We start from the raw sequence: 28,000 nt of genomic DNA on the forward strand, positions 1-28,000 counted from the left end.
AAAACAACCAGTATTAGCATCTGATACAATCTAGTCATGGCAAATATGTTGTATTTGGTTTACATAAACAGCTTTGCCCCTATGCTCCGAGGTTTTCCAGTGTAGAAGGCGTTTTGTGATAAAAAGACATGTGTTGCGGCCATTTTTCCATGCACTGGTCTTTGTTTGCAGGATGACTGGCAACTTTAGGAGCAAGAGCAGAGTGGTGAGATAATGTCTAAGAACAGATTGTTAGCTGCACTATAATGCAGATGTCTGTGTTGGAGAGACGTTTTCCAAAAAATCTGGTGTCCTGTGGTGCTGCTGTGTTTCAGAAGCACAAGTGCTTTTTTAAATGTTACACATCTTACTGTCTCTGTTGGTTTTGTTTATAGGGAAAGTACTTTTTATTCAAAACAATGAACAAATGGTATATGAACAATAAAACTTTTTTCTAAGCCGATTCACCATGAAGCAGGCTTAGTTATTTCTGGCCATCTGTCTCCATATTTCTTGCCATCATAGCATTGTCTGTAAGAGAATGTCAGTCTGAGGATCTGTGGGTTCAACACTTTGGCCCAGACTGTAACACTCTGCAACAACAGAGGGTTGCATGAACATTTTAGTCAGACACTCATGGTCCCTAAAGGATAAAGATGACTTTTCAAGGTGAGTGCTCTTCTAATGCTACCAACAGGTCAACATTTTTGGTCCAAAGTGAGAGATCAGTCTTGATAGATTTGACAATTCCCTCAAATTTCCTTGTTTTTCTCTCTCTTATTTGAAAAATGTAATCAAAACACCAGTAAACACAAAACTTGTCGTACAATTTGAAACAAGGCCAGCTGTACAGTCCACTGAACGAAAGCTTTGGTTGTGCTTTACAAGCTGGTAAGGTAAAGGTGCCCTCCTGAGCAGCCTGTTTAAGCTGGTTATCAATGGCATTGCATAACTAAGAAAGTTGCAGCAGTGCTTCTTCCAGCCTGTACCCACCATTTTTGATTGCTTGTTTTAATATGGTTTTGCATGTAAGCATTTCTACTGAAAATGAACCCTTGCAATGTGTGCAAAATGTAGCATATTTGTTGCCTAGTACTTTTAGAAGGAAGATAGAGCTCTGACATTACACAGCAGGTCCTGGCGGTATGCTGGGCCAGCTAAGCTACAGCTGCATGTTGTTAATTTATTTATTTCAGAGCTTTAATGCCTTTATCCAGAGAGGGTAGAGTAGGAAATTGGTATAGTATGGAAAGGGACGCAGGTTGGAATCATACCCGGGAGCCTCAAGAACTACAGCCTCTCCACATGGGGTATGCAGCTTTTATCCCTAGGCTAAACCGGCTCCCCCAGGGGTGTTTTTATATTGGTTACAACAGCAACAGCCTTGACAGTGATTGACATACAGAGCAATCCATGTTGCAAGCATGATGGATTGTTTGGTACTTCGATTGGTTAAAACCAGGACAGGGATTGTTCAAAACCTGAACATTTAAAAAGGTTAACAGATACACATAAGGACTCATGGTTTGGAGCTTGAAAACAGGACAGACCTGGTCAAACTCGTAAGTTATGCTTAATGCTAAGCTGAGGTGGCGAACAAGGTCAATAAAATACTCTCCAATGCAAACATGTTAGCATTTGGCTATAAGCCCAGTTGTGTACAACCTCGTAGAGCTGCCAGAACGGATGTACATCACGCTGGTATGAGGCCAAGAGAATCCATTTTCCTCATACCAGCATCTATCATCATCAAGCTAAGGACTGCTAATCACTGTGAGCCATTCATTTGTGTTTCAAACGAGATCAATTATGGGATTCACACTTTTTCCTCCTGGCAACTGTCAATCAGCTGAACAGGCTCAAGGATTTCTTGCTCTGACTGATCCAAAATACCACCATGAAATCATCTGGTTATTAACATAATGTTGTTTTGAAGGCCTGAGCTGGGTCTTCAGACCATTGTCATGTTTTTGCTTGAAAAAGAAAGTGACCATATTTGGATGAGAGGATGGAGAATTAGATGGGGGGGTTGGCAAAGTGCTAAGTTATCGAATGTATTCAGCCTATGCCCAAGGCTAATTTATCAGCTGGGCAGTTAGCTTGCCAGGTCGTTGTTCCCACTGTATGAAATTCTACTCGTGTCCATAGCTAAATATGTTTAGAAGACTATAGCTGAGAGCTTGTAGAATATTTAGAATCATTCACTCGCCTACTAAATATCCAGAGAAGCCAGCGTCAAGTGGCCAATCCAGGAACAACAGTTTTTAACGTTTATATGTTGGGCTCATAGACTGTATAAAATATAGACGTAGGATCCGTGACGTCACCCATCTGTTTCTGAAGCCCTGTTTTGAAGCCAATCGTCGACAAAAGCCATATTGTTGCTGTCGAGCGATTGTGACGAAAAGAGGCGGGCTTTGAGCCTCCTAGCCAACAGCTAGTGCTCCCCCCCCCCACACACAGTGTGCTGATTTAGAAATGAGCTATCCAGAGTACACTCGTCTTTTGCACCAGGCTGTAAACATGTTTATTTCTGCTGTAAAGATCGTCTTTTTTGAATTGGTGTGTATGTGGTTTCCGGTACTTCAGGAGCCAGCCTCAAGCAGATCCTCTATGAACTGCAGTTTTTAGCACTTCCACATTGGACTCATTTTTAGACCAGAGGTTGCCGCTTGGTTGGGCTATCTTTTTTTCAACAAACCCACAGACTATTTCATAATCCAGACAATTTGATGCAAAACTGACAAATATCTGGAAAATGTGGTTGAAGTTGGTAAACAGAAAATATGAAACATGTTCTTATACACAGTAAAGGAAATGGTAAGGGACTCAGTCATAATTTGTTCCTCTCTTTTAAACGCATCATACTTTTTACAACACAAGCCTTTAATTAGGCTGAACATCATTGGCATTTCTGACTCCAAAACAACTTACCAAACAGAAGTGTGTGTTTAGTGACTTTTCTATGACAGTTATTGATTTTCCTCTCAGTCAGTGGCAGACAGCTCTGCAGCCTCCACAAGGAAATGAAAGTGCTCACTGCTATGCTGAGGGATATGTGTCCACTACTGCAATACAATATTGGCACAATCTGTATTATTAGAAAGCCCCCAGGACTTAAGTAAAGCATGCATATTATTGAACTTGCTCTCAGGGGCTCAGCCGCAACCTACAACTTAATGGCTCTGTATGCAAACAACACTGGTCCAGCGGCTTACAACATTTCTGAGGCTTGTGCAGTTCTGGTGCCACACTCTGTGTGCAGTTTAAGCAGTTTCCTCAGCACAATTAAGCAGTTAATATTCCAAACAAACCTGATAACATGGAGTCAGCAGAAGAGCGGCACAAGTAAACAAGGTCTCACAGGACCCGGCTGACTATAAACTAAACTGTGTTTATATAATCTGCTCTGCAATACTGTGTAATATTGATTAAAGGGTGAGCGTGTTGAAATATTGATGAGAAATCAGTAATTCGGGTGGATGCAGGATTTTTGTTGATCAAGATTTGTGTAATAAAAATGTACAGGATCATTCAGACTATGATTTATAAAACTGAATCACAGATTACTGAGCTTGTATCCATCTAAAATACTGTTTACACTGACTTCTAATTGGATTAATAAAACTATGCCCTGTGACAAGAGTATGAATTTATAGACGAATAAAGGGAGAGAATCAAGAGGCTTTTTTCACTTAGATCTGTCGTAGCAGGCATATAAAGCAAACAAATAATAGCTGTATTCAATTCAGCTGCTTCAGCTCACAGTTAGAGGGTCCTAGAGTGCATGCAGACTCACTGTGACACTGTCATGACTTACTGTGACACTTGAGTGGAGCTATCGTATAAAACCTGTGATTTTGCAACTATGACAAGTTAAAATGGCTGCTGTGGGAAAGACATTTGAGCAGGATACATTTAAAACATTTCACATTTAAAATTGTTGCTACTGTGTGCTTTTGGAGGACTGTTTTTGTAATTATACGGAACTCATTAGCTATGACATAGGAAGTGTTGTTCTTGATACATTTGGCCTTCCATGGGTAAAGTTATGCAAACGCCACCACTAAGGGAAAGTAATAGAGGCCAAGTTAGAGTTATTATTCATGTCTAGCAACAAAGGCTAACAATTAAGCAACTAGCGAGCATGTGAAGTTATGCAAGACATTATTTAAGAAATAGGCTGTTATGAGAATAAACAGTTTTAGAGTTATAATAATTGAAGAAGAAAATGTTAAACTTTAAACTAAATCTACATTAAAGTGTATATCAACTTACTATGGATGGAAAAAAAACTTTCATTGCCTTTCCACTTCTGAGGCTGTTAACACCACAAACAACAGAGTGCTCATATGGACTCAGGGACAAAACAAACAGAACCCAAATTGAAGGCAACATACTTATGCACTGAGGCCCTGCACAGCCTCAGGTGTTGTCAATTACTCTCATTGATTAGAAATGGGCGGAGCTATGCTTGCATTAAGGTAATGAAGGCCTTTGTTAACTTCCCTCGGAGGCAACAGGTGAGGGAGGGAGCTGTCAATCAAGCATGACCACTCAGTCCTGAGAAGAGGACTAATTAGAAACACCTGTGAGTGTGGACCATGATGACGTTCAAATTTGTTTCCATCATATCTTATGGAAAACAATCTGCTTTGCTGTTCTGAGGACAAAATGAAACCATTTGGAAATATAATTTAATGAATAAAGTGACTGTTTCATTTTCCAGATCTAAAAGATGGTGGTGAGAGTTTTGCTGTATGAAAACGTTTGATATCCCACTTTAACCCTCCTTTTATGTTGCAGGTCAAATTGACCCTTTTTAAAGTCTATTTGATCAACATCACTTCATAAAAATTGTATTGTATTATATTCAAAACGTAAAATAAACAAAAATCTGTGTCATGTAAAACTATTGTATTTAGATTAACGTCTTTCCAATATATATTGAAAAAAGTTTTAAAATGAATTTTAATGAAAAACTAGTGAATTATCCTCGTTGAACCATGATCTGTTAGAATTAAGAACACCAATGGACTAAATCTTGATTTAATTGGTTAGTAATGGAGCTAATAATGCGATTAAAATAAATGTGTATTGGGATTTTTTGGGTTCTGACACTTTTGGATGATTAAATCTGCCCCGGGTCAAATTGACCCAGGAACATCATTGCTGTTCCAGAGAAACAAACATAAAAGGAGGGTTAACATGTGCATACTGAAGCCTCTCAATGGTTACAGCATTACAAACTACAGGGATTTGTCGGTGTACTTTTTAACCCTGAGACAGGGGGGGAAAAAAAGATATTAAAGGTGACATATCATGCAAAATTGACTTTTTAATGGTTCTTTACCTGAAATATGTGTCCCTGGCATGTCTACAAACCCCCCGAGAATAAAAAAAAAAATCCATTCTGCCCCTGTTTTGATTTCTACACCTTTCTGTAAATGTGTGTGAAACGAGCCGTTTCAGACTTCCGTGTTTTTGTTACGTAACAACAATATCCGGTCTGTCACAGAGTCAGAGCTCGGAGCTTGTTCAGCCCATAGACTGTATAAAATAATACTGAATCCCTCCTCTGTTTTTCATTACCTGCACAAATGTGTGCTAACAAGGAGCTTAGGAGGGAGGCATGCTAGTTGTAGGCTGTCTTAATAAACACAAAGGTCGGTTTACTCCCCACGTCTGCAGATTTGAAGATCTAGTGGATGATTTTTATTGTCATGGATAAGTGCTAGCGCTAATTAGCATAGCCACATAGCTACATGTCGTAGCTGTAGCTGTAGCTGTAGCTGTAGCTGTAGCTGTAGCTGTAGCTGTAGCTGTAGCTGTAGCTGTAGCTGTAGCTGTAGCTGTAGCTGTAGCTGTAGCTGTAGCTGTAGCTGTAGCTGTAGCTGTGTACCAAGACACACGTCGACATACTGACAAATAAAACAACAAGAAACACTAAATCTGTGACCAATCCTTCATAAAAGGTCCTGCTGCCTTTCTGGCAGAGGTCGGTTTTACTCCCCAGGCCTGCAGATTTGAAGATCTAGTGGATGATTTTTATTTATCATGGATAAGTGCTAGCGCTAGTTAGCATAGCCCATAGCTACATGTTCGTAGCTGTGTACCAAGACAACGTCTACATACTGATAAATAAAACAACAAGAAACACTAAATCTATGACCAATCCTTCAGAAAGGTCCTGCTACAGGCGCCTCTCCTTCAGGATCAGATTCAGAGGGTTGAAGTAACGCGATCTCTGAGCAGCCGTGTATATTCAGCCAACATGTAAAACATTAGGTCAACGTGCTGGAGAGCCGCGGCAACATCCACTTCCGGAGGGGGCGTGGTCAGAGGGAAAACAGAGTGTTCTTGAGGAGGACTGAAGAAAAGGACTTTCAGGCATGCCAAAATCTGATTTCAAAGTGTTTTTTTTGAGCATAAACTTGTAAAGACATGTTTTGGGGACCCTCTTAGACCAATATATATTGATGAAAAAAGCATATGTCACATTTAATGAAGAAAAGACAAAAAAAGGAAGTAACAAAGGTTAAGATGTCATCTCGGCCTCAGAAGGGGTCAAGCTAAAAAAACGAACAGTTCCTATGCTTCCTGTGCTGCAATTTAATCATTTCTCATTAGTCGTCTCCTGGGTTATTCTTTAAGCCTCTTTTTCTTGTCCTTTTAAGTATCTAACTTTTTCTTGTGCTTACTAGTCATATATTTAATCCTCACTCCAAGGTGCAGTTACTCATTCAGTTTTTTTTTTATCTCCCTGGTTTGCTCACTGTAGAGCAAACCTGGTGGTTTCAATGTGACATTATCAGATTAACCAGCAGGTGACAGTGTTCCTCCTGTGTGGGCCTCATATGGACAGGTTCACACACTGATGAAATGTAGCTTTTGACCTGAGTAAAACACTGCAACTGAACATCGTCCATAAACCAACTGTTCCTTGGATCACTGCCAGCAAGAAACAAAATGCAAATCAGATAATTAGTATGCTGCAAACACAACACCCTGTTAACTCTACACAACAGAAATGTTCAGTGTGGATGCAATTAAACACTTCCCCCCAATATCAGAGATAAAATTATATTACAATAAAGCGTATCTTGTCTGTCACTGTTGGGAATCATTTCCGGGAGACTGGAGACAGAAGATGTGATGGTGAAATTAATATAATAAATTCAGATTTTACTATTAAGCACTTCATATTTTCAATTTAGTAACATCATCAAGTGAAACAACAATAGAACAGTAAGTTCTTGCAGCAGCCTCATGCGCAGAAATTACAGTGTGCCAAGCAGTAGGTGTAATACCTTAAGTCCTTAACTTTTGGTGTTATGTAAACAAAGATGCTTTTTCTTTTCAGGCAAAGAAGGAGAAACAGCTTTGTTGCACAGACAGAATGTGTGTAACAATGTGGATGGCTGGGAGTCAGTGTGTGAAAGAGGCATTAGAAAACTACAGCCAGAAGAGTTGAGATGTGATTATCTGGCTCTTTAGCTGTGTACAGTTCATGGTTTGTGTTTTATTGAATGTGGACTAAATCTTTAAAGGGATTTTTCTTTTCCACCTGTAACAGTCTGAATATCTTTCCAACCTTATTCAAAGTCTGTCGAGAAACTTCCCCCTGAACCCCATGCTTTCTGCCACCTAGTTTGTTGCTGAATCTCACATCAATGATCGAACTAATGAAACTTCAGGAGAACTCACCCATATCAACCTGTTTTCTCTCCCCCGCAAAAATCTGACAAGTCTCATTTCTTTTTCTTTCATGCTCTGCTTCCTCCCGAGCCAATCCCATGACTCCTGAATCCTGCTGCTGTGGAAATAAAAAATGTATTCTTTCCCTCACCTAGTAAACAGCTAAATACACCAGCTGGCCAAACCCAGGGGAAAAAAAACTGAGACGAGAAAAAAGAAAGAAAAAAGCATCAAGAAAAAGTGAAAGGCTTATAAAGGGATGCAGTTCAACGTGATGTTTGGACATGAAGGTGTGAGATATAGATTGCACCTGCAAATGTAACACATTATTCTGTGTGACAGCTTTCAGATGCATTCAGCACCGTGTGAAGGGAGGGTTTTACTGTAAATGTCAGTGTCTTATTTTGAGAGTAAAGTACTGCAGAAAATAAATTCACAAACACTTTTGCTGTCGGCGATTGTAGTCTGCCAGAGAAAGACGGACCAGATCAACAGTATGTTCTCAAAGGTGCTTTTTAAAAGCTCACATACATAACGCATTTAAGTCACGTGTACAGACTTGTACGAATTGCGATGGCAAAACTTGGGCAATTACTAATGCAGGGGTGGCATGATGTGTTAATATAATAATACAAATAATAATAAAACTACTACTACTAATAATAATAATAATAAGAAGAAGAAGAAGAGAAGAAGAAGAAGAAGAAGAATGGGGCGTCGTGGCCTAGGGGTCTAAGTGGCACCCAATATACAGAGGCTACAGCCCTCGTCACAGAGGTCATAGGTTCGATTCCAGCCTGACCATTCACTGCATGTCCTCCCCCACTCTCTACTACCCCACTTTCCTGTCTCTCTGCAGCTGTCTATCAAATAAAGGCAAAAAGACCAAAAATACAACTTTGAAAATAAATAATAATAATAATAATACATTTAATTTATAACGCACTTACATTCAGAGCAAATCCCAAAGTGCTACAAACACATCATATAAACGGCAAAGGTAAAAGCAAGATTAAAAACAGACAATAACAACAAATTCAAGATTAAAAAAAATTGCAAACAGCCCAGTTGTTAAAAACAATGTTTGCATAACACACCAATGAATAGCATTATTTACCCTAATCTTAGCTACTTCAACTTCTAACATTAATGTCTGCCTAAGTAGTTATATCCCTGCGTATTTTTTAACATTAGAATGAAACGAGGAGTACCAATTAAATCTTCCTTGCTTAAATTATTAGGACTCAAATGATAACCATTCAAATGAACTGTTCAGGTATCAACAAAATTAAATGTGCAAAATTAAGTGCAGAAAAAGCTACCAGCAGCTCGTCTGTTAAATATAGACTGTATAAATAATGGCCATGGCATCTGTGACGTCCACTCATCTGTTCCTGAGCGCTGTTTTGAAGCCAATCGTCGGCGGGGGCCATACTGGTAATGCTGAACTCAACCAAACTTAGTGTGAGGTAAAGAGGCGGGGTTTGAGCCTCCTAGACAACAGCTATGTGTTCCCGCCTGTCAGTCAAGTCAGTCATGACCTTAAATGGGCAAAACTCGGAATTTTAATATCTTCTGAAGTGTCGCGTTAGATAAAAATTTACCCACCGTTTAATGTGTGCCGATAGAGAAATTAGCTCTTCAGACCTAAACAGTTTTTTGAACCAGGCTGTAACACATGTTTAGTAATGCTACAAAGATCGTCTTTTTTGTATGGGTGAGTATGTGGTTTCTGGTGTTTCTGCAGCCAGCTTCAAGAGGATGCTCGATGAATTGCAGTTTATAACACTTTCACATGGGCTTCATATTTTGAGAGCGGAGGTTGCCGGTTGGTTTTAACATAATCAGAATTTAGGATTTTGGAGTGCTCAGTGAGGTAGCCAAACACATTTCAATGGGTGGGGCATGGACATCCCTGGCAACCCCCTGGATCTGCCCCTGATGTTACAACACAACACACATTTTAAATTTTAATGTTGTTATTTGTTACGTTATGCTTACAAAACCCAATAGTTTAAACATTCAACAAGAGCTGAACAAAGATGCCAAGACGGTGAACACAGAATAATAATGACCATGGGGTGTCTATTTCCTTTCTCCTTTTAGTTCCACCATGTCTGCAAACTACTGAGCATTAATTCCCTGAATATTCTAAATGATGTCTGCATACCTGTTTATAGTTTGATTGAAAAAGCTGAGACAAACAGCATGCATATTACAGGCAAGAGAAAAGTGGGAAAATTTACATTTACACCAGCCCACATTGCTTGCTATCAGTTTCCTTTAGCAGCCTTTACTAATGCCTGCAACACCACGCACACACCTTCCTAACTGTGGTTACTCCTGGCCAATCAAAGCATTCATTCACATCACAGTTAATTGACTGCATATTCTCCAGGGAGTGAAATTAAAATTAAAATTAATTAAACCTTCATGCCTCTTCCTGATTAAACGATGGAGAGATCATAAGTAACGGAAAAGGCAAATTGGCAGATAGTGTTAATAGGAAATAAAGAGGTCCTTTCAGTCACGTTGTGCTGGCACATGGACGTGTTTCAGTGGCCAGGACTGTCGTAACAATGCCCTTCCATGTTGAAAATTAGCCTACACATCCAGATTATTGTTGTGTTTTCTTTCATCAGGCGGCTGCATTCATTGAGTGTGTCTTGAAATGCTTGATGTACCATTTGACAGAACAGCCAGTAGACATGTAAGAACATAATTTGCTCATCATAATGGACAAATAGGGGGCACGCCAGCTTCAATCTCTGTCATCTGGTGTGTGATGGTTACTCTGTTCTGGGGGTCATTTGGCGCGCAGGAACATTAAAAGGAACATGAGAGGAAATGCATTTTGTGTGCAGCATATATTCTAAAAATTCTTCAAACTGCTGCAGTAATAGGCCTGCCAAACACTTCCTGCAATTTGATTTCTATAAGCGCTGCGTAGCTGTTGTGAGGTTAGACGGAAGCATCATTTGTTTTCTCTCTCGACCAATCAGGCAACAGAGTGACAAACAGTCAGAAAGATAATCTTACCCCCAACACTTTTCCTGTCAACATTAATTCAAAGTGCAGTGCTATCCAGTATATCTTGACATTAGAGTAACAGCTATACTCTCTGTCTTTCAGCTTTTAACCAATTTCAGTCCACTGACAGAAACCTCTTTAACAAGGTTATGATGAGTGTGCAATGGAGTATCCCACTGAGGACACTTCACCTTCCCTCTCACGCCGTGTCCAACTCATAGTCATATACTGGTGTTGTCTGCCGGCTCTTGCTGACATTAACAAGATATGCCTTTCAAATATCATGGCCTTTGGGACTGGGTCAGAGGAACTATTTATAGAAGGCCAGGACTTCATGTTAGTTTGGCTTGCTGTGGCGATAACCGAGAATAGAGTTGGTATAAAGAGCTCTGCTACAGCTGATTTTGTGTCAGTTATTGCTGCAGGCGCATGAACAGATGTGGTCCACACAGACTCTGGATCACTGGCTCATACACTGCTTACAGCCCTTGTGGAATAATACAGTAGCATGGAAATGTTATTTGCTGCAGTATGGCTGATGGACTTTCAAGCAGGCATGGAGTTCAAGGCCTGATCGAGTGTCTGCAGAACAAAAACTACAAACACAAATACAGAAACTTAGACTCACCCAGGATCCTGATAACGAGCAGATTTTGCAGGGTTTTGCTTTTTAGTTGCAGCAAAAGACATTAAAAGAAATGTCATATGCTGTTAGCGTCTGCTAGCCAAGGCACTCCTGCCAGCTATGTGAGAGTAAACAAGTTAGCCACTGTAGCCGCCAGATATTATCACCACATGCGTGTTTTTTCTACACATCAGGCAAGGTTTTAGATAGGCCAGCAGGCTGCTTTAAGTGATAAAAAAGAGCATTGTTGAATTTTTTGACGGTTTGTTGTTATCACTTAAATAACAAAATGCCTGATTACTTGAGTTGCTGTAGGGTGCTAGATTTAAAGATGTCACATTCTTTCAGAATAAAACCAAAAAGGTAATAGAAACTTATTTTAATATGAAAGGGTAGACTGTAAATGAAGTCATGTTCCTCCTAAGATGCCTTGCCATTTCTTATGTAACATCTTAAAATGTTACAAGCCCCCCCCACAACACACACCCCACCCTATCCCTTTTGCATCCAATCAGCTCCACCCTCCTCTTAATATTAATAGCCCTGCCTTTAAATCCCTGAACCGGAGCCTGTGGTGTGGGCGCCTCTCTTGCTGTGTGTCCGGTCCCTGCCAGTTGTCTGGCTGTTTGCATCCTTACAGAGCTGCTACAACTTTTGCCACCATGTCTAAACCACTGTCCGATCATGATAGGAAGAAACAGATCTCAGTGCGAGGCCTTGCCGGCATTGAGAACGTTGCAGAGCTGAAGCAAAACTTCAACAGACATCTCCACTTCACGCTGGTCAAGGACAGAAATGTGGCCACCAAGAGGGATTACTACTTTGCTCTGGCTCACACGGTGCGGGAGCACTTGATTGGGAGGTGGATCAGAACCCAGCAGTACTACTACGAGAAAGATCCAAAAGTAAGTACAAATTCAGAACAGGAATGAAGACACACAGTTGTGTATTAAGTTAACATATAAATTGAGGGCCCACTTTCTTATCAATAATGTCAAGATAACATACATAACACCATCACAGCTTTCTCAATGTGGTAAGGAAATACAAGCAACTACATCTGATTGTATGCAAATGTGCATGCAAATCTGCTGCACTGAATTACCACCTGCCCACTTCAATACACAGTGGACGTTGCTTTATCAACATGCTGTGCAAGAACCTGACTCTTACTCTATTTCAGGGAATAACCCTGCTGCTCATACACACTCAAAACATTTTCTAAAAATGCAACCACGCCTTTTGACAACAGCCAGGTCTTTATATTCCTGAGCTGTACTTTCCACAGCCTGATGTCAGTGTAATGCCAAGTCCTGACATTTAAACTTCAGCGGGCTCTTCTTAGCACTCTGCTGGTATGCTGCCTTTCTTATAGTGTGTTGAAACATTAAACCCCTCCATGACCTTATGTACCCGTCCTGTCTGACCATAAAGCACATAGCCTTGTGCTTGTGTCATATGAGCACATGCCTCCAAGGACATGTGAGTGCATGTATAAGTCACATAGGTGAAAAGAAAAAAGAAATCTCAGCACCTGCAGTGTTATGGAGCAATACCTTCAGATAGATGGAACAACAGGAGGCTAGTGTCACAATTGCAAACCCCACCACGTTATTGCTTGGAAATGTCACACAAATCTGCATGAAATTACAATCCAAGGCTCAGAAGTGAAACTCAGACTAGATTGCGTCCCCTGCACAGGGAGGTAGTCCATTCCTTTATCAATAACAGCTGTAGTAAATAAAAGAAGGGTATGCTTCATCTGAAGAATATTTCCCTCACACCACAGCGTCCTCTCACAGATCACCACTCTACAACTTCAGTGATCATCTTCAGATTTATTAATCACACAAAGGCAGACATCTTACATCTGATAATAAGCTGGTTTTCTAGAAGAATTTCAAGACATGTTAACAAGCTCCAGGAAGAAACCTATCTAGACTAAAAGGTCAAAGGTCAGTGCCTCAAAGTTCTGCACAGAAACACGACATGCTATCCCAGTCTGAAGTTTTGTGCTGCATGCAAAATCAAATGCTGCAAATGTACACTCTTATGCACACTATTGTAAAAAAAAATATTGAGCAGAAACACGGATTGAAGTCTGATAAATTTTGGATCCTACAGTAATTGGGCCTGTATAATTCATGAGATCCTGTTAGCTACAGTGTAACATGGCTCTGTCTGTCCTATTCATCATTACCCCCCTGAACCACTTCTCTTATGTATCATCCAGACTTGAACCCCACAATGAAAGGGTATCAGGCTTAGGCTGACCTTCACAGCGACCTCTACAGGAGCTATTTTTGCACGGACAAAAATGTTGGTGTTACGTAACACCCAAAGCAGTCTGTCCCCCAGCCCCTCCCCCCCCACCCTACTCCTACCCCCTGCCTTTCCGCCTCTGCTCCCTGCATGTCAGAGGAGAAAAAAAAAAACTAAATGGCAAAGGCTAAACACAGGCTCAGGTGGCACATTTCTATTGATGCTAAATCATGCAACTTAAAAATCACTTTGACAGTAGCGGTTTGATGTTTTCGGGACATTTGTTGTTTGTTTTGTTGTTTTTGGAGTCGGCGCTAGATTTGACTCACTGAAGAGAACTTTCTTTAGCTGTACTCATAAATAACCTCAAGAAATATGTTCGACAGTGTCTGGCTGTTCTCTCGGTTTGATACAGAATATTCCTAACTCTCTTCCCACACTGTAGCGTGTTTACTACATCTCCCTCGAGTTCTACATGGGCCGTACCCTCCAGAACACCATGGTGAACCTTGCACTGGAGAACGCCTGCGATGAGGCCACATACCAGGTCAGAGAAAGAGATCTTGTCGATATTCCTCACTAAACTTGACAGTTTCTAAGTCCTTATGCTCTGTTGTTGTCTGTAGTTGGGTCTGGATATGGAGGAACTTGAGGAAATGGAGGAAGATGCAGGTTTGGGAAATGGTGGCCTCGGCCGCCTTGCTGGTGAGCATCTTTACACCCTTCACATCTGATAAATTCAAGGTTCTATAAACCACTGTTGGCTGGTTTTAATAATACATTGTCTTATATAAGAGTGAGTTGAAGATTTATCAGCTTTTTTCTTTCTGCTTTCAGCCTGTTTCCTGGACTCCATGGCCTCCCTTGGTCTGGCTGGGTATGGTTACGGTATTCGTTATGAATTCGGTATCTTCAATCAGAAAATTGTCAACGGCTGGCAGGTTAAAAAAAAATCCACTCCTCTTTTTTCTGCTCTAAAAAACTTCACAATCTTGTTTCAGTGCTGCTAGAACAGCTGCTCGTGTCCCTTTTTCACCTTAAATCACCTTCTGGATGAGTTTCCTTTATCATTATTTTACTCCGATGTTCCTTGTCATTTTCTGTGTCTGGCTCAGCTTAGAAGCCACTCAGCGGCGTAATGAGGGCTTTCTCCCTTCAGTATAAATGTGTGTCATTACCCAGGTTGAGGAGGCTGATGATTGGCTGCGCTTCGGCAACCCCTGGGAGAAGGCTCGCCCCGAGTACATGCGCCCTGTGCATTTCTACGGCAGGACTGAGCATCACCCCGACGGTGTCAAATGGGTTGACACTCAGGTGAAATTAGAGTTCCAAGAAAATGATTACTATTAGTTATGGAAAGATGAAATATTTATCTATGTCATATGTCTGTCTGTCTGTGTTGGTACTGGCAGGTGGTGTTGGCTCTGCCATATGACACCCCCATCCCTGGCTACAGAAACAACGTTGTCAACACCATGAGGCTTTGGTCTGCCAAGGCACCCTGCGAGTTCAACCTTAAAGACTGTACGTGTCCAGCAGAGATCAAACATACTGAGTCATGCAGAAGCTTCACATAAGAATGAATGAAAGGAGTTTGTGTGTTTTTTTATCCTTACAGTCAATGTCGGTGGCTACATTCAGGCTGTGCTGGACAGAAACTTGGCTGAGAACATCTCCCGTGTGCTGTATCCCAATGACAATGTAAGAAGCATGAATATTACCTTATGTAAAGGCCACGCATGTGTAAACTTGGATTAGAGGAAATTGCTGAGGGTAGATCGGTATAGGATGTGTGTTGGACTATATGGCTCCTGTACGTCCTGAGGGTTTATCTTTACTCAGCAAAGAGATGGATTTCCATAATTTGGACCCAAGCCTGTGCCCTTTGTCTTCAGCGGGAGCCACCGTGTGCTCTTTCAGCTTCCTGTAAAGCTCTTTTATAGCTGACATGACGGCTGACCACCGTGGGATAACTCCCTGAAGGCTCAAGGAGGAGGATTTGGGAGATAACCATCTAGCTGGAGCTATTACTCATGTCAGGTGTTGTAATTTATGTCTAAGCAAGTGAGAGCAGAAACGGAGCTAGACCAGATATTCAAACTTTGCCAGAATTCAGTTCAGTCAACACTTATGTATCACCAGTAGCGGGACGAGGAAATTATCAATGGGGGAGTAGGTGGGTAAAATAGAAGCTACAACAAATAATATTTGGACATTAAAATGGAGTTGACCACCACAGATATCCTCCTGAGACCCAGAAGAAAAAAAGTTTTGATATTATTATTTTTTTAAGTATTGGGGTTGAAAGAAATATATTACAGGGGGAAAAAAAACAATAATGTTGTTAATTAAATTTTTATCATCTGTCCCTTGTAGTGGACATTAGGTCTTGATAGGTCACAAAATGTAAATTTATTATTTCATTGATTTGTGTATTTCTTTTTGATTATTTGCAAGAGAAACATGATCCATCACCTCCTGTGGGGCCATAAAATGTGGAAGTTGAGTTCGCAGCCATTTTGAAAAGAAAGTTCATGTGCTCTGTTGGCCACACCCCCACAAGTGAGACATCATAAGAAGGCCCAGGATGTCACTTCACAGGACAGTGGGGTTTTTACAGACTGCATATATGGTGCTTAACTTAGATGGCAAAATTGCACGTCCTCCACAGAGGACAAAAATGAATTGCTGGGTATCCAGGAGGATTGGATTGCCTATTACAAATATATAACTCTATACATTACTATTCAACAAAACAAGCGTGTATCAAAACTTAAAAAAAAAACACCAACCACAAACAATCAATCCAAATTATATTAAACAGAGAAGTATATAAGTTGGAAAAAATTCAGCTTTGAGCAAAATCTATTCACTATCTAGCGGTAAAACGGAAACAGTTACATCTCCTGCTGGCTAGCAGCTGCCTCCAGCTGTAAAGCACTTTGTAACGTCTGTTTTGATAAGTGTTTCTAAATAAACTTTCTCATTATTATTATTATAATAACAAATATAATGTCCTCCACAAACAGCTGATTAGCACAAGCTTACTATATTCTGCCGAGCCAGAAGCTAGTAGTGTCTCAGAAATGGTAACCCATTAATGACCCAACAACTGTTAGTGTAACATATGTTTGTTTTGTGCTGACAGGACAACACAAAGCAGAGGTCAACAAATAATAGAGTGTAATTACATGAATAAACCAATTCTCTTTTCAGAAGCTGAAGAAGTCTAACCGTCTGAACTGCTGTAATTAACTTGCATTACCATATAGCTGAATATTAAAGATGGGTGTTTGATGTTATGCTACAATGATTAGCACTCTTAGTTATATTTTACATAGAGGTACAGCAGCTGTGCTAATTTCTTCTTCTTTTTTGGTAATTGTTATAATGAAAAGATATCCTGTCTCTGAGTGGATGCCGGCCACATAATGCACAATGCCACGATTAAAGAGTAAAACACTATTAATGTGTGCCATCAGATCAGAATCAGTCAAATATGTGTCTGTATTCACAGTTCTTTGAAGGAAAGGAGCTCCGTCTGAAGCAGGAATACTTTGTGGTATCTGCCACCCTGCAAGACATCATCCGCCGCTTCAAGGTCTCTAAGTTTGGCTCCAGGGAGATCGCTCGCACAGACTTCAGCAAACTGCCTGACAAGGTGAAGCGAAAAACTCAACAAAATACTTTCTTTCAAAAATGAAAAGATTTCTCCCTGATGTTCTCCCGGTGCCGTGGTTAAATTGCCTCTGTCATTGTGTTGAACAGGTTGTGGGTGGCTTTTGGTGTATTGTATGAGAACAGTGGAAATGAACAGGCTCTACAGAGCACTTTATGGTGTGTTCTAATTCTGAAGTGACATGTGATAAACGTTCTGCATGTTCAGGTTGCCATCCAGCTGAATGATACTCACCCAGCCATGGCTATTCCTGAGCTGATGAGGGTCCTGGTTGATGAGGAGAAGCTTGAGTGGGACAAGGTGAGTGGACAAAAATGTGGCAACTCAGTTTCTGATATTAAAGTTTAGAAATTGAAAAATCTTAAATTTAGATTTGACTTCATCAAAGTGTTTAAAATCCTATCTATGTGGCGTTGACTTCCCCTAATAGCTAAGTTGCACGTCCCTCCATCCTATGGCCCCTTTCCTGCATGTCATTCCCCCACTCCCTTCCTGTTACCTGCACTATCCACTGTCCTCTCCTCTTTAAAATAAAAGGTGTAAAAGCCCCAAAAATACAACTTCAAAGAATAAATAAATACTATCTATTCTCTGGCTTTACAAGATCATCGTTTTAGAGCAGAAAATTAAACTTCCACCACAGAGACAATTTAGCCCACAGAATGTGAAATAACCGGTTAATAAATATTAATAATTATTTCCTTAAGTGTTACACAATTAAATATTAATGCTTTGTATTCTGCCTTTCTGTTTTTGAGGCCTGGGACATCTGTGTGCGCACCTGTGCCTACACCAACACACACCGTCCTTCCTGAAGCTCTGGAACGCTGGCCAGTCGACCTGTTTGCTCATCTGCTGCCTCGTCACCTGGAAATTATCTATGAGATCAACCGTCGCCACCTGGAGGTCAGTGCTGCACAGTGCAGCATCTTCTTATTTCCATGCCACGTGCCTTCCTCTTACATTCACAGCAGAGGAAGGGCACCTGTCAAAACACTCTGAGTTGGACGTAGTATCATACTCACTAATCAATGAGAGAAGGTTTTATAACATTTTCCTTTCATGACTCTCTTATAATGCTGGTATAATAAGAAAACTAATTTGATTTGTCCCCTTATTATAAAAACCGTTCCCCCTCCCTGAGAAACACAGAAGAAACAGCGTGTACAAAAATAAATGCAAAAAAAACTAAATAAATGATCAATCAAAATAACTTGACAACAGTTACTGAACTTAAACATTAAGTACGTACTCATGATGAAGACATTTCTGATACTCAGTCTGCTGGTGTAAGGCTTGTAATGAGTTGAAGTATGTTATAAGGTTGCCACTTTTTAAAGAACCTCTCTTACCCCTGAGCTCCCCTTTATCTTCCATAGTTTAAGAAAAAAACATGGCTTTCTGAAGACACTAAGATAGAGAGTGCTTAATTAGATTTCCGAAGGGGAGGGCTCGATGTCTGCTAATAATGTGAAAGCTGAAAAGTCTCACTGTTAAGAGGTGAATATAGGCGCTTGATTTATAAGACTCACTGAATATGCAGTAAAAGTGCATTTCTTTATATTAACCCTTCACATTTTGGACGTACTCCCAATCAATTCAGCCAGTTGGATAACTCTGAACAGGACCATGGGATTTACTTTGATGTATGTATCTGTCCTCCTCTCCAGAAAACATTTCCGCCAACCTGACTCTGAGAAGTTTACACAGTTCAAGACTTGGAACCGTATGAATCCAAGTCGAGCACAGAGAGCCTGTGTAGGTTGTTTATAGCCTTTGGCCAACCTCCCTTGTAAATTTTCACATCCGACACTTACTTCCAGACCTCTCTTGTTTTTGTCACCCATCAAGTGACAATAGCTATCGACAATATTAAATAAGTAACCTCAGCTCTGGAAGTTCTCCCAGTGTTGCTTGAGAGTCATATAGGGCTATTTAGAAAAGAGGGAAACTATTATTATTTAAAAATAACCGAATAGGTGAGTTACTGGCAGCCCAAAATCCCTGAAAAACTTTGCATAGCTGTAAAAGAAATCCTCTTTGAAAGCACTTTATGCCTTTGATGTTCCATTGCCAAAAAGCAGTCTCTGAAAGCAATGGGGTGGAATAATGGGTCTTCACTGAGATGTTTTAAAGGAAGCTGACAGGAATTTGAAGTGGCGCCTAAAATGAAACCAGATCTGAAGAGTTTGATCTTGTCAGGGAAGCCAGAGGGGTTGAGGGGTAGAGAAGATGCTAGTAAAGCTCTAGAGGAAGATAAATTGTAAGGACTGTGCCTCTAGTCCTCACCATGAAATATCTGGAGATCTGAGCCAATGAGCTGTCTTATGAATGTGTGTTGACCAGCAGTGTAGTTGAAACTAGGTAGAGCTGGACCTTCATTTAATTTAAATATTTTGCAAAAGAGATTCACGTGAATCCTTGGAGCATTTTTAGGTCCATAAAATAATCAAAATATCTTTTACAGTTTTGAATAATCTTCTGGGTAAATGAAGTGGAATGCATTGAAATAGGAAAAACAGAATTTTTGAGAACCTTTCATTTCTACCGTCAGAGACGTTAGACGCTCCGTCTCCGAACATCAGCTTTGATCCGGGTTATCAAGGGGGAACGGTTGTCAGGAATGAGATGAGGACATGGTTTGTGTTGTATTGATCCCAACGGTTCCAAAGACTTGAAACTGAATATGATCTGAACCCACATTTTCATTTTATCCAGCGCTAGATAATCAATCATACTTTTCTAAATCTATTTAGGTTCAAAATAATTCAGATACAGACTTTTAAGGAAAATCCGGATAATGAAGGGCTCTACATGAGACCTCTTAGGTCAAACTTTGTCCACAGAGGGCGCAAATATCCACACAAACCAAAACAGAGCTGTCGTAAGTGAGAAGTCTCATGTTTGATATTGATGATAATTGATGAGTTAAAGCTCCTGTGAGGAGTTTTTGAGTGGTCATGAAATGGACTGAAATGAACAGGGATGCCTCTTTATGACCTAGAAAAGCAAACAAGATTATTAGAAAAGGTATTGATCATTTCTGTTTGGTTATTTTAAAGCCTGAAATCGCTGTGAGAGGGTAGGTGTCAGATGAGGTGATGGACAGCACGTCACGAAAAACCCTTTTTCTGCAGTAAATATTCTTTAATGAGTGAAATAGTTGACTGTTAGTTGAAGCAGGAGGAGATAACATAATTTACACATTTACAGGACAAAATAAGCAAGATCACTTAGTCCACAGGGGGGTGCCAAAGTCAACACAAACAGAAAGTTCCTCACATGAGCTTGAAGTAAGGGGGCAAAATCCTTAATTATTACATAGCCTTAAAGTCTACTTTCTACACTACGTCACTTTAGCGGTACAGCTTTCACAGGCAACATTTTAACAAAAGCACAACTCAAGAGATTCACCTGAGCAACAACTGTAACAGTTGACACTGCACATAACAAAGGGGACAGCTTTAGCCAATTTTGATGATTCCTATCACGATCAAATGGTTATATTTAAGGAGAAAAACATTTACTGGAATACTGACGGTCAAGCCCATTAACCCCTCCAAACAATGCCAAAGCAATTAGTTTAAATCCCCCACACTCAAGGTAAGAAACCAAACAGGAGGCCACTCAAAGATTAAACTATCAAGAATAATTTTTCAAGTTGAATTAAACAGTGTTTAAATGTTAGTAGCTGTCACATAATAATATATGACTCACACGGAAGTGTATGGTTCCATGAAAATAGAGTGATGCATGCTTGTGGGTAAGAAAGACAAAATAAAGGAAAAAGTCTGAAGTGGATGCAGAGAGCACGGTGTGGAAGAAAGCGAGACTCTTGGCAAAGAGTCTCCCTGTGTGTCTGTCTGAAGCCCAGCCCAAATAGGCAGGTATGAGCAAATGACCCTCCTCAGGTCACCCACCAACAGACTCCCATTATCTGTAAAACAAACAGCAGGGCAAAACAACCTTGCGGGTCGAGTGACTGTGTGCCCACTGAAGAAAACAAATTTACGTGCAAGTAAATTTACTCTCAATCGTCAATACTGCAAGGAGCTGATTCACAGCTCACAACATGCAGAGATACCAGGAGCAAGCTTTGGTGCCCTTTTTAACTTCCCTTTAAACTCATTCAGTTAAATAAGCTTTAACTCAACCGGTTCGGCACTTTGATACCATTTCACCTTCTAAGTGAGTTTTAATGAAAACTGCTGTTGCTTATCCAAAGCTTGATCCGTAGGCAACTGGGACTGGTAGAAGAATTTCTACCAGTAGAAGAATTTCTAACGCAGTCCAGTTGCCTTACGGATCAAGCTTTGGATTACCATGACCGGATGACTGAGAACCTTCACAGACATCCTGCTGTTGCTTATATTGTGAGACTGTGAAAAAAGTCCTGTATGAACCAACTTTAAAAGTGGGTTGCGTCTTTCCAGTCTGCCCTTTGTGTCTGTGTGCTGAAAGAAAATCCTGTTTGTACCTTGCCCTGACCGAGTAACAGGCACAGGCTGGTGCAAGCTACACAGCTCATGTATACAAACATTGGGCCAACTTATGTAGCATGTTAGCTTTGCAGCTAACACACAAATGCAACATTACCTACTGTGTTGTTTTCATTCTGGTATAGTGATATATTGTTCATATCTTCTAAATGGTTTTACAAACCATGGCCCTCCTTACCTTATAAACAACATCAACAGTCTCAAGAATCACAAAACACACTGTACAATGATCAAGATTACACACATCTGTATATAAAAATGTATATGTATGTTTGTGTTCTTTTTGCAGAGAGTTGCAGCTAAGTTCCCTGGTGATTTTGATCGTATGCGCCGTATGTCTCTCGTTGAGGAGGGCGGACAGAAGAGGATCAACATGGCTCATTTGTGCATTGTGGGTTCTCATGCTGTCAACGGCGTGGCCCAGATCCACTCCGACATCCTCAAAGCCACTGTGTATGTGCCTAAAATACACACTAATTAGCCTGTTATAGTGTATTTAATAGGGATGTTATGAAGTGACTAATTACTTTGTTGTGAAAGCAGAAATGTAAACTTTGTCTGACTAGTCTAAAGGTTAAAAAAACAAAACACTGAAACAGAGCACATTTTGTTTGACATGGCTAAACACAGGGTCTCAGTGTCTGTGGGTGGAGTTCTGTCAAATGTGGCTGCCAGTTTAACCATTCAAGGCCTGTATGTAATAATAATAATAATAATAATAATAATAATAATAATAATAATAAAAACGTTATCTTTGTTTTCTAGATCAAAATACTGCCAAACCACACCGCACTATGAGAAACCACTGGTCATCTGTTTTTGTTTACATCCGGGTTGTTGAGTGTTATAGCATTAAGACGGTAGTATTAACCAGAGCTACAGCCCAGGCAAATGGTGGGATGCTACACTGCAGCTCAGACACAACATATGATCATCATTTTGGGCCCACAATGATAAAAATTCATAAATAATTTAACTGACTAGTACTTCCAGTACTGACTAGCACAGGCGGCAGTATTTAACTGTTTAGTTGACTAAATGTGCACATCCCTATTATTTATCATAGTGGACTTCATAATGCATCATATCCATGTGTTGTTTATTGGTAAGGTCTGTTTCACAAACTCCGGCCTCCATGGTTTCAAGGGTTTTGTTCATATTTGTGATGTTCTCTGTCTGCAGTTTCAAGGACTTCTATGAAATGGAGCCACATAAATTCCAAAACAAGACCAACGGCATCACTCCACGCCGCTGGCTGGTTATGTGCAACCCCGGGCTGGCTGAGGTCATCGCCGAGGTCAGTCCCGTTTCAACACACACACACACACACACACACACACACACACACACACACACACACACACACAAACACACACACACACACACACACACACACACACACACACACACACGTCTCACAAATAAAATTGAAAGCTGAAAATCCCTCTGACTTTTGCTCAAATTCTATTTATAGAGAATTGGTGAGGACTTCATTCGTGACCTGGACCAGCTGCGAGATCTCACTCAGTTCGTGGATGACGAGGTTTTCATTCGTGATGTCGCCAAAGTCAAGCAGGTAAAGTAATTACAGGATCCTGTTGTCTAAACTTTACCTGTGCTGATTTGCAATTAACACCGACACTTGGGAATAGAGACGTGTTCTTTGTCATAGCCTGCTATGTTAATCCATGCAGATGCTGCTTTACAGCACAAAACCTGGAGAGGTTTCAGATATTCAACTTTAAGCAATCTGTACCCTTTAAAAGTAACAGACAGCTTGATGGTATCCTGTGCACACAATCAGGCAGCAGATCTTTACAAAGAGCCAACCTGCAGAGCTGTTTGTTCCTCTGTGATCAATGTCAAAACCTCCACTAACAGCTTTTCCTGCAGCCTCTGCACCAGCAGTCAGCATCATTTAAGTCAAGGAAATTGTTTCCTTGACAGTTGGCACATGTTGTTTCATTCTTAATGTTTCTGTTTCTGCTTTAATATAATAGCTGAGTTTGTCTTCTTCTTTGTAATAAAGTTGATGTGTTGATAATGTAGGAAAACAAGCTGAAGTTTGCCATGCACTTGGAGGATCACTACAAAGTAAAAATCAACCCCAACTCCATGTTTGACGTTCAAGTAAAGAGAATCCACGAATACAAGAGACAGCTGCTCAACTGTCTGCACATCATCACCTACTTCAACCGTGAGCATTCATTTCTTCTGCTCTAACCCAAATCTTGGGTTCTTAAAGGAGCTTTAAGTGCATCACAAACAGAAACTCTAGGCCTGTAATCTCTTCATTTCTCCCTCCAGGCATCAAGAAGGAGCCCAACAAGCAGTGGACTCCAAGAACCGTTATGATTGGAGGAAAGGTTTGTAGTTTAACAGCACGAAGCTGGGCTCTGAAACTCAACCCTCACAGCTTTAACTCTAATTTTCTCTTTTCACACAGGCTGCTCCTGGGTACCACACTGCCAAGATGATCATCCGCCTGATCACAGCCATCGGCGAGGTGGTCAACAACGATCCTGTGGTCGGAGACCGCCTCAAAGTCATCTTCTTGGAGAACTACAGAGTCACACTGGCAGAGAGAGGTAGCACTATATCCCTGACCTATTCCCAGGCTTTTATTTCCACAGTTTCTATCCGCTCTCTTTGCTTTGCTTGTCATCTCGCTTGCTCCCTCCCCTACAGATGTCCCCACTCATGATTTTTTTATGCACAACACAAAATGCTTATTAGAGCCATCAACCCTCTCCTTCTGTCATTTTTCAGCCATCCCTGCAGCAGACCTGTCAGAGCAGATCTCCACAGCCGGCACTGAGGCCTCTGGCACCGGCAACATGAAGTTCATGCTGAACGGCGCACTTACCATCGGTACCATGGATGGAGCCAACGTGGAGATGGCTGAGGAGGCCGGCGAAGATAACTTCTTTATCTTTGGCATGAGGGTGGACGACGTCGACGAAATGGACAAGAAAGGGTAAGGAGGAATGAACCTTTATCTGTCCAATGTTGTGTTATATTTTTATAAAATATTGTAAAATTACTTCCCTTGGACATTGCCTCTTTACGAGATATTTTTACATCTACAGCTCCAATAACAGGGCAAGCAGTTTGCACACATTAAAATATATTTTGTGTAGGTGTACCACAAAAGAGAAGCTTGTCATAAATATAAATTGGGGCTTAGCAAGGACTCAAAACATGGTGGAAACACCAGAGGAGAGTTGTTCAAAAGCGATCTGATTGGATGAGGCTGTTAGATTGTGTTTAGTCTTTAAAATAAGTTGTTTGTGATGGCGATCACCAAGTTAGATAAAATAAAGGAATCCAATCTCAAACGTTTCATCCAGACAAAACCTCCAGTTTGTGTCAAATCTTTTGAGTGGGATTAGGATAACTCAGATCCAAAGAATCTGGATTATCCTGCCTAAATTTGGGGCTGATTGTGGCTGGGTTACTGGAAAAGAATGTTGGATTAGGTATTTAAGAAGTGAAAAAATAACATAGTGCTGGTGTGGCCTAGTGGTTAGGACACACCCCATTTACATAGGTCGCTGGATTGACTCCTAACCATTCCCTAATCTCTACTCCCAGCATTTCCTGTTTCTCATCAGCTGTAGAAAAAAACACAATTTTTACCTTGATGCTTATACTTAAAAAAATTCATAGCTATTTTGCTCTTGAACTGCTGTAACACAGTGACAACAGTACGGGGTAGACGTTAGTGTTGTGAAAAAAAAAACAGTGTTATTCACCTCGTAAAACATATCACAGCTATTAATATCAAACATAAAACACTCAAATGGAGCAGCTGTCATGATCTTTCAGTGTGAGAGTGTGTGTGTGTGTGTGTGTGTGTGTGTGTGTGTGTGTGTGTGTGTGTGTGTGTGTGTGTGTGTGGGCGCCCCGTGTGGATCGAGTATTAACAATGTAATCCAGATCTGGTAATCCATAAAGTCTGTACCTGCATAAGGTTGATTCCATCCATTTTTTCTGTGAAATTGGAAAACAGTGAACTGGACTAATGATCCTGGTGACAAAAAAAAAAAATTCTCAAATGGAGATCGCCTTTGTGTTGCTGAATCATACATTTTGAACAACTGGGCCCAACAGTACTACATCATCTAGCTACTTAAATCTCTTACTCTGTCCTTCGCAATAGCACAATAGCCTAATATGTAGATTTAGAGCTTTCTGTGGCCTAGCAGTTTAAGCGAGCGCCCAATATACAGGAGCTATAGCACTCATCTCAGTGGTCCCTGGTTTCAACTCCTGGCCTTCACCATTTGCTGCATGTCTTCCCCTTCTCTCTACCCCCCAGTTTTCCTGTCTCTCTTCAGCTGTCCTGTCAATAAAAGCAAAAAAGCTTTAAATAATAATAAAACAACCAGTCACACTTTGACACTGTAGGTTTTATGGAGAGGCATGAGATTTTGGCAGGTGATTCATTGGATGCAAAAATAAGTATGCGCCTTAAAATGCAATCAATATTTTTATGCTTTTTAGGAAAAACAAATGATTTAATATCATGGGCGGGAAAAAAACCCAAAAGTTATGGAGCCAGGTAAATCCATATAGGTGCTGTTAAATGTAAATGTTAAATGTTGTGATTTCCCTGAAACTTTTAGCGAGGTGATACAAAACTGTATGTCTCAAAATATTCATCTGCAAGTTCAAAAATGATACATCAAGATTAAAGAAGTGTAAGAAAATTAATTAATGTCTGAAATATACACCAACTGTAAATGTTTTTAATATGGGCTTTGTGCACTTTGCAGTATTTTTTCCATGAGGTTTGTGTAATGATCACTTACAGACTTGAGTGTTCAGTCAATCCATGCTGACGTGCTTAGGTGCGGCCTTGTTGATACTTCTGAATAGACCTTGATTACGACTCTTTCATTAAGGGGCCGGTTACTACAGCAACAGGCGTGTACTTCAGTATTTTTTTCTGAATGTGTGTATTATTTATTTTCTGCCCTGCTTAGATACCACGCTGAAGAGTACTACAACCGCCTACCTGAGCTGAAACAGGCTATTGACCAGATTGCCGGAGGCTTCTTTAGCCCAAAGCAGCCTGACCTGTTTAAAGAAATTGTCAACATGCTGATGCATCACGACAGGTAAAGACAGATCTTACTATGCAGCCTGAGGCGCCTGCAGGAAACACATACAAATAAAAACGAGTGTAAACTTGAGTGCTGGCTACAAAAAAAAGACAAAACATAACAACTTACTTTTGCATGTGCACAGATCTACAGTACTCGACACATGACAACACACACACATATCCTGGTTCAGGCGTCTTTTCACCTCAAGTTAATTGCATTTCCTCTGCACAGATTCAAGGTGTTTGCTGACTATGAAGATTATATTAAATGCCAGGAGAAAGTCAACGCTCTTTACAAGGTATGTTTATTAAAAAGGACTGGTTCCATGAAGGCCTTTTAAGATTTTATTACTATTTATTAAAAGGGGACTCAGAGCCAATAATCTTGTAAATTAATTATCTTGTAACTCGCCTGTCAATCATTTTCCAATCAGAACCCTAAGGAATGGACCAAGATGGTGATCCACAACATTGCTGGATGTGGCAAGTTCTCCAGTGATCGCACCATCTCCCAGTATGCTCGTGAGATCTGGGGCGTGGAGCCCACACTGGAGAAACTCCCCGCCCCCGATGACAAGCAGTAAATTAACTGTCAGCTAGCGGCCTGTTGCTCTTCACTTCATAAACGCCTCACACACACGGTTGATACCACGCCTGTAAAAGCCCCCACAAACCTGAATCCAAAGGGACTGGCATTAAATGCTTCCTGCACGCTCCCTGTTTCTCACACAGACTCTTGGACTGACCGAGAGGACACTCTTCATGCCTGCATCCTTACAATGTGAGGTTACAGAGTGGTGAAATAAAACCGTTGTAGTTATCATCACAAATGCAGGATCGGCTGTTTACAGAAGCAGCTGTAAAGTGGATTTAAAAGCTTTGTGGTGGGCTTTTTAAATGTAATGGTGATATTTTTTTATTCACAATATACACTCCTGTATTTCCACTCACACTCATTCTGAATAAAATTTGTTTTAAAAGCCATATCAGCCTATTTTTTTTGCTCATGAACTTAGCACTGTGTTTGTGAAACATGTGTCTGCACTGCCAAATCTGCTGAACTGTGAGGACAATAACCTTCAGGGTTGGACCTCTGCTGGAAATCACAACACACACTC

General features: G+C 40.6%; 1 protein-coding gene across 1 annotated transcript; it reads left to right on the forward strand.

The window, feature by feature from the left end:
• The first annotated feature begins 576 nt into the window (after positions 1–576).
• On the forward strand, positions 577–27,481 carry pygma (phosphorylase, glycogen, muscle A). Its single transcript, XM_034683754.1, is given in 22 exon segments — positions 577–648; positions 12,024–12,237; positions 14,040–14,141; positions 14,221–14,299; positions 14,432–14,535; positions 14,777–14,908; positions 15,007–15,118; positions 15,213–15,295; positions 17,112–17,255; positions 17,481–17,573; positions 18,032–18,070; positions 18,072–18,179; positions 22,062–22,225; positions 22,955–23,069; positions 23,247–23,348; positions 23,822–23,969; positions 24,080–24,138; positions 24,219–24,360; positions 24,542–24,749; positions 26,761–26,895; positions 27,115–27,181; positions 27,317–27,481. Coding segments are annotated over 22 exon segments (2,556 nt in total). The 5' UTR covers positions 577–592; the 3' UTR covers positions 27,467–27,481.
• The last annotated feature ends 519 nt before the right edge of the window (positions 27,482–28,000 follow it).

The sequence above is a fragment of the Notolabrus celidotus genome, chromosome 5, assembly GCF_009762535.1.
Source record: "Notolabrus celidotus isolate fNotCel1 chromosome 5, fNotCel1.pri, whole genome shotgun sequence".
In the NCBI taxonomy this organism is placed as follows: Eukaryota; Metazoa; Chordata; class Actinopteri; order Labriformes; family Labridae; genus Notolabrus; species Notolabrus celidotus.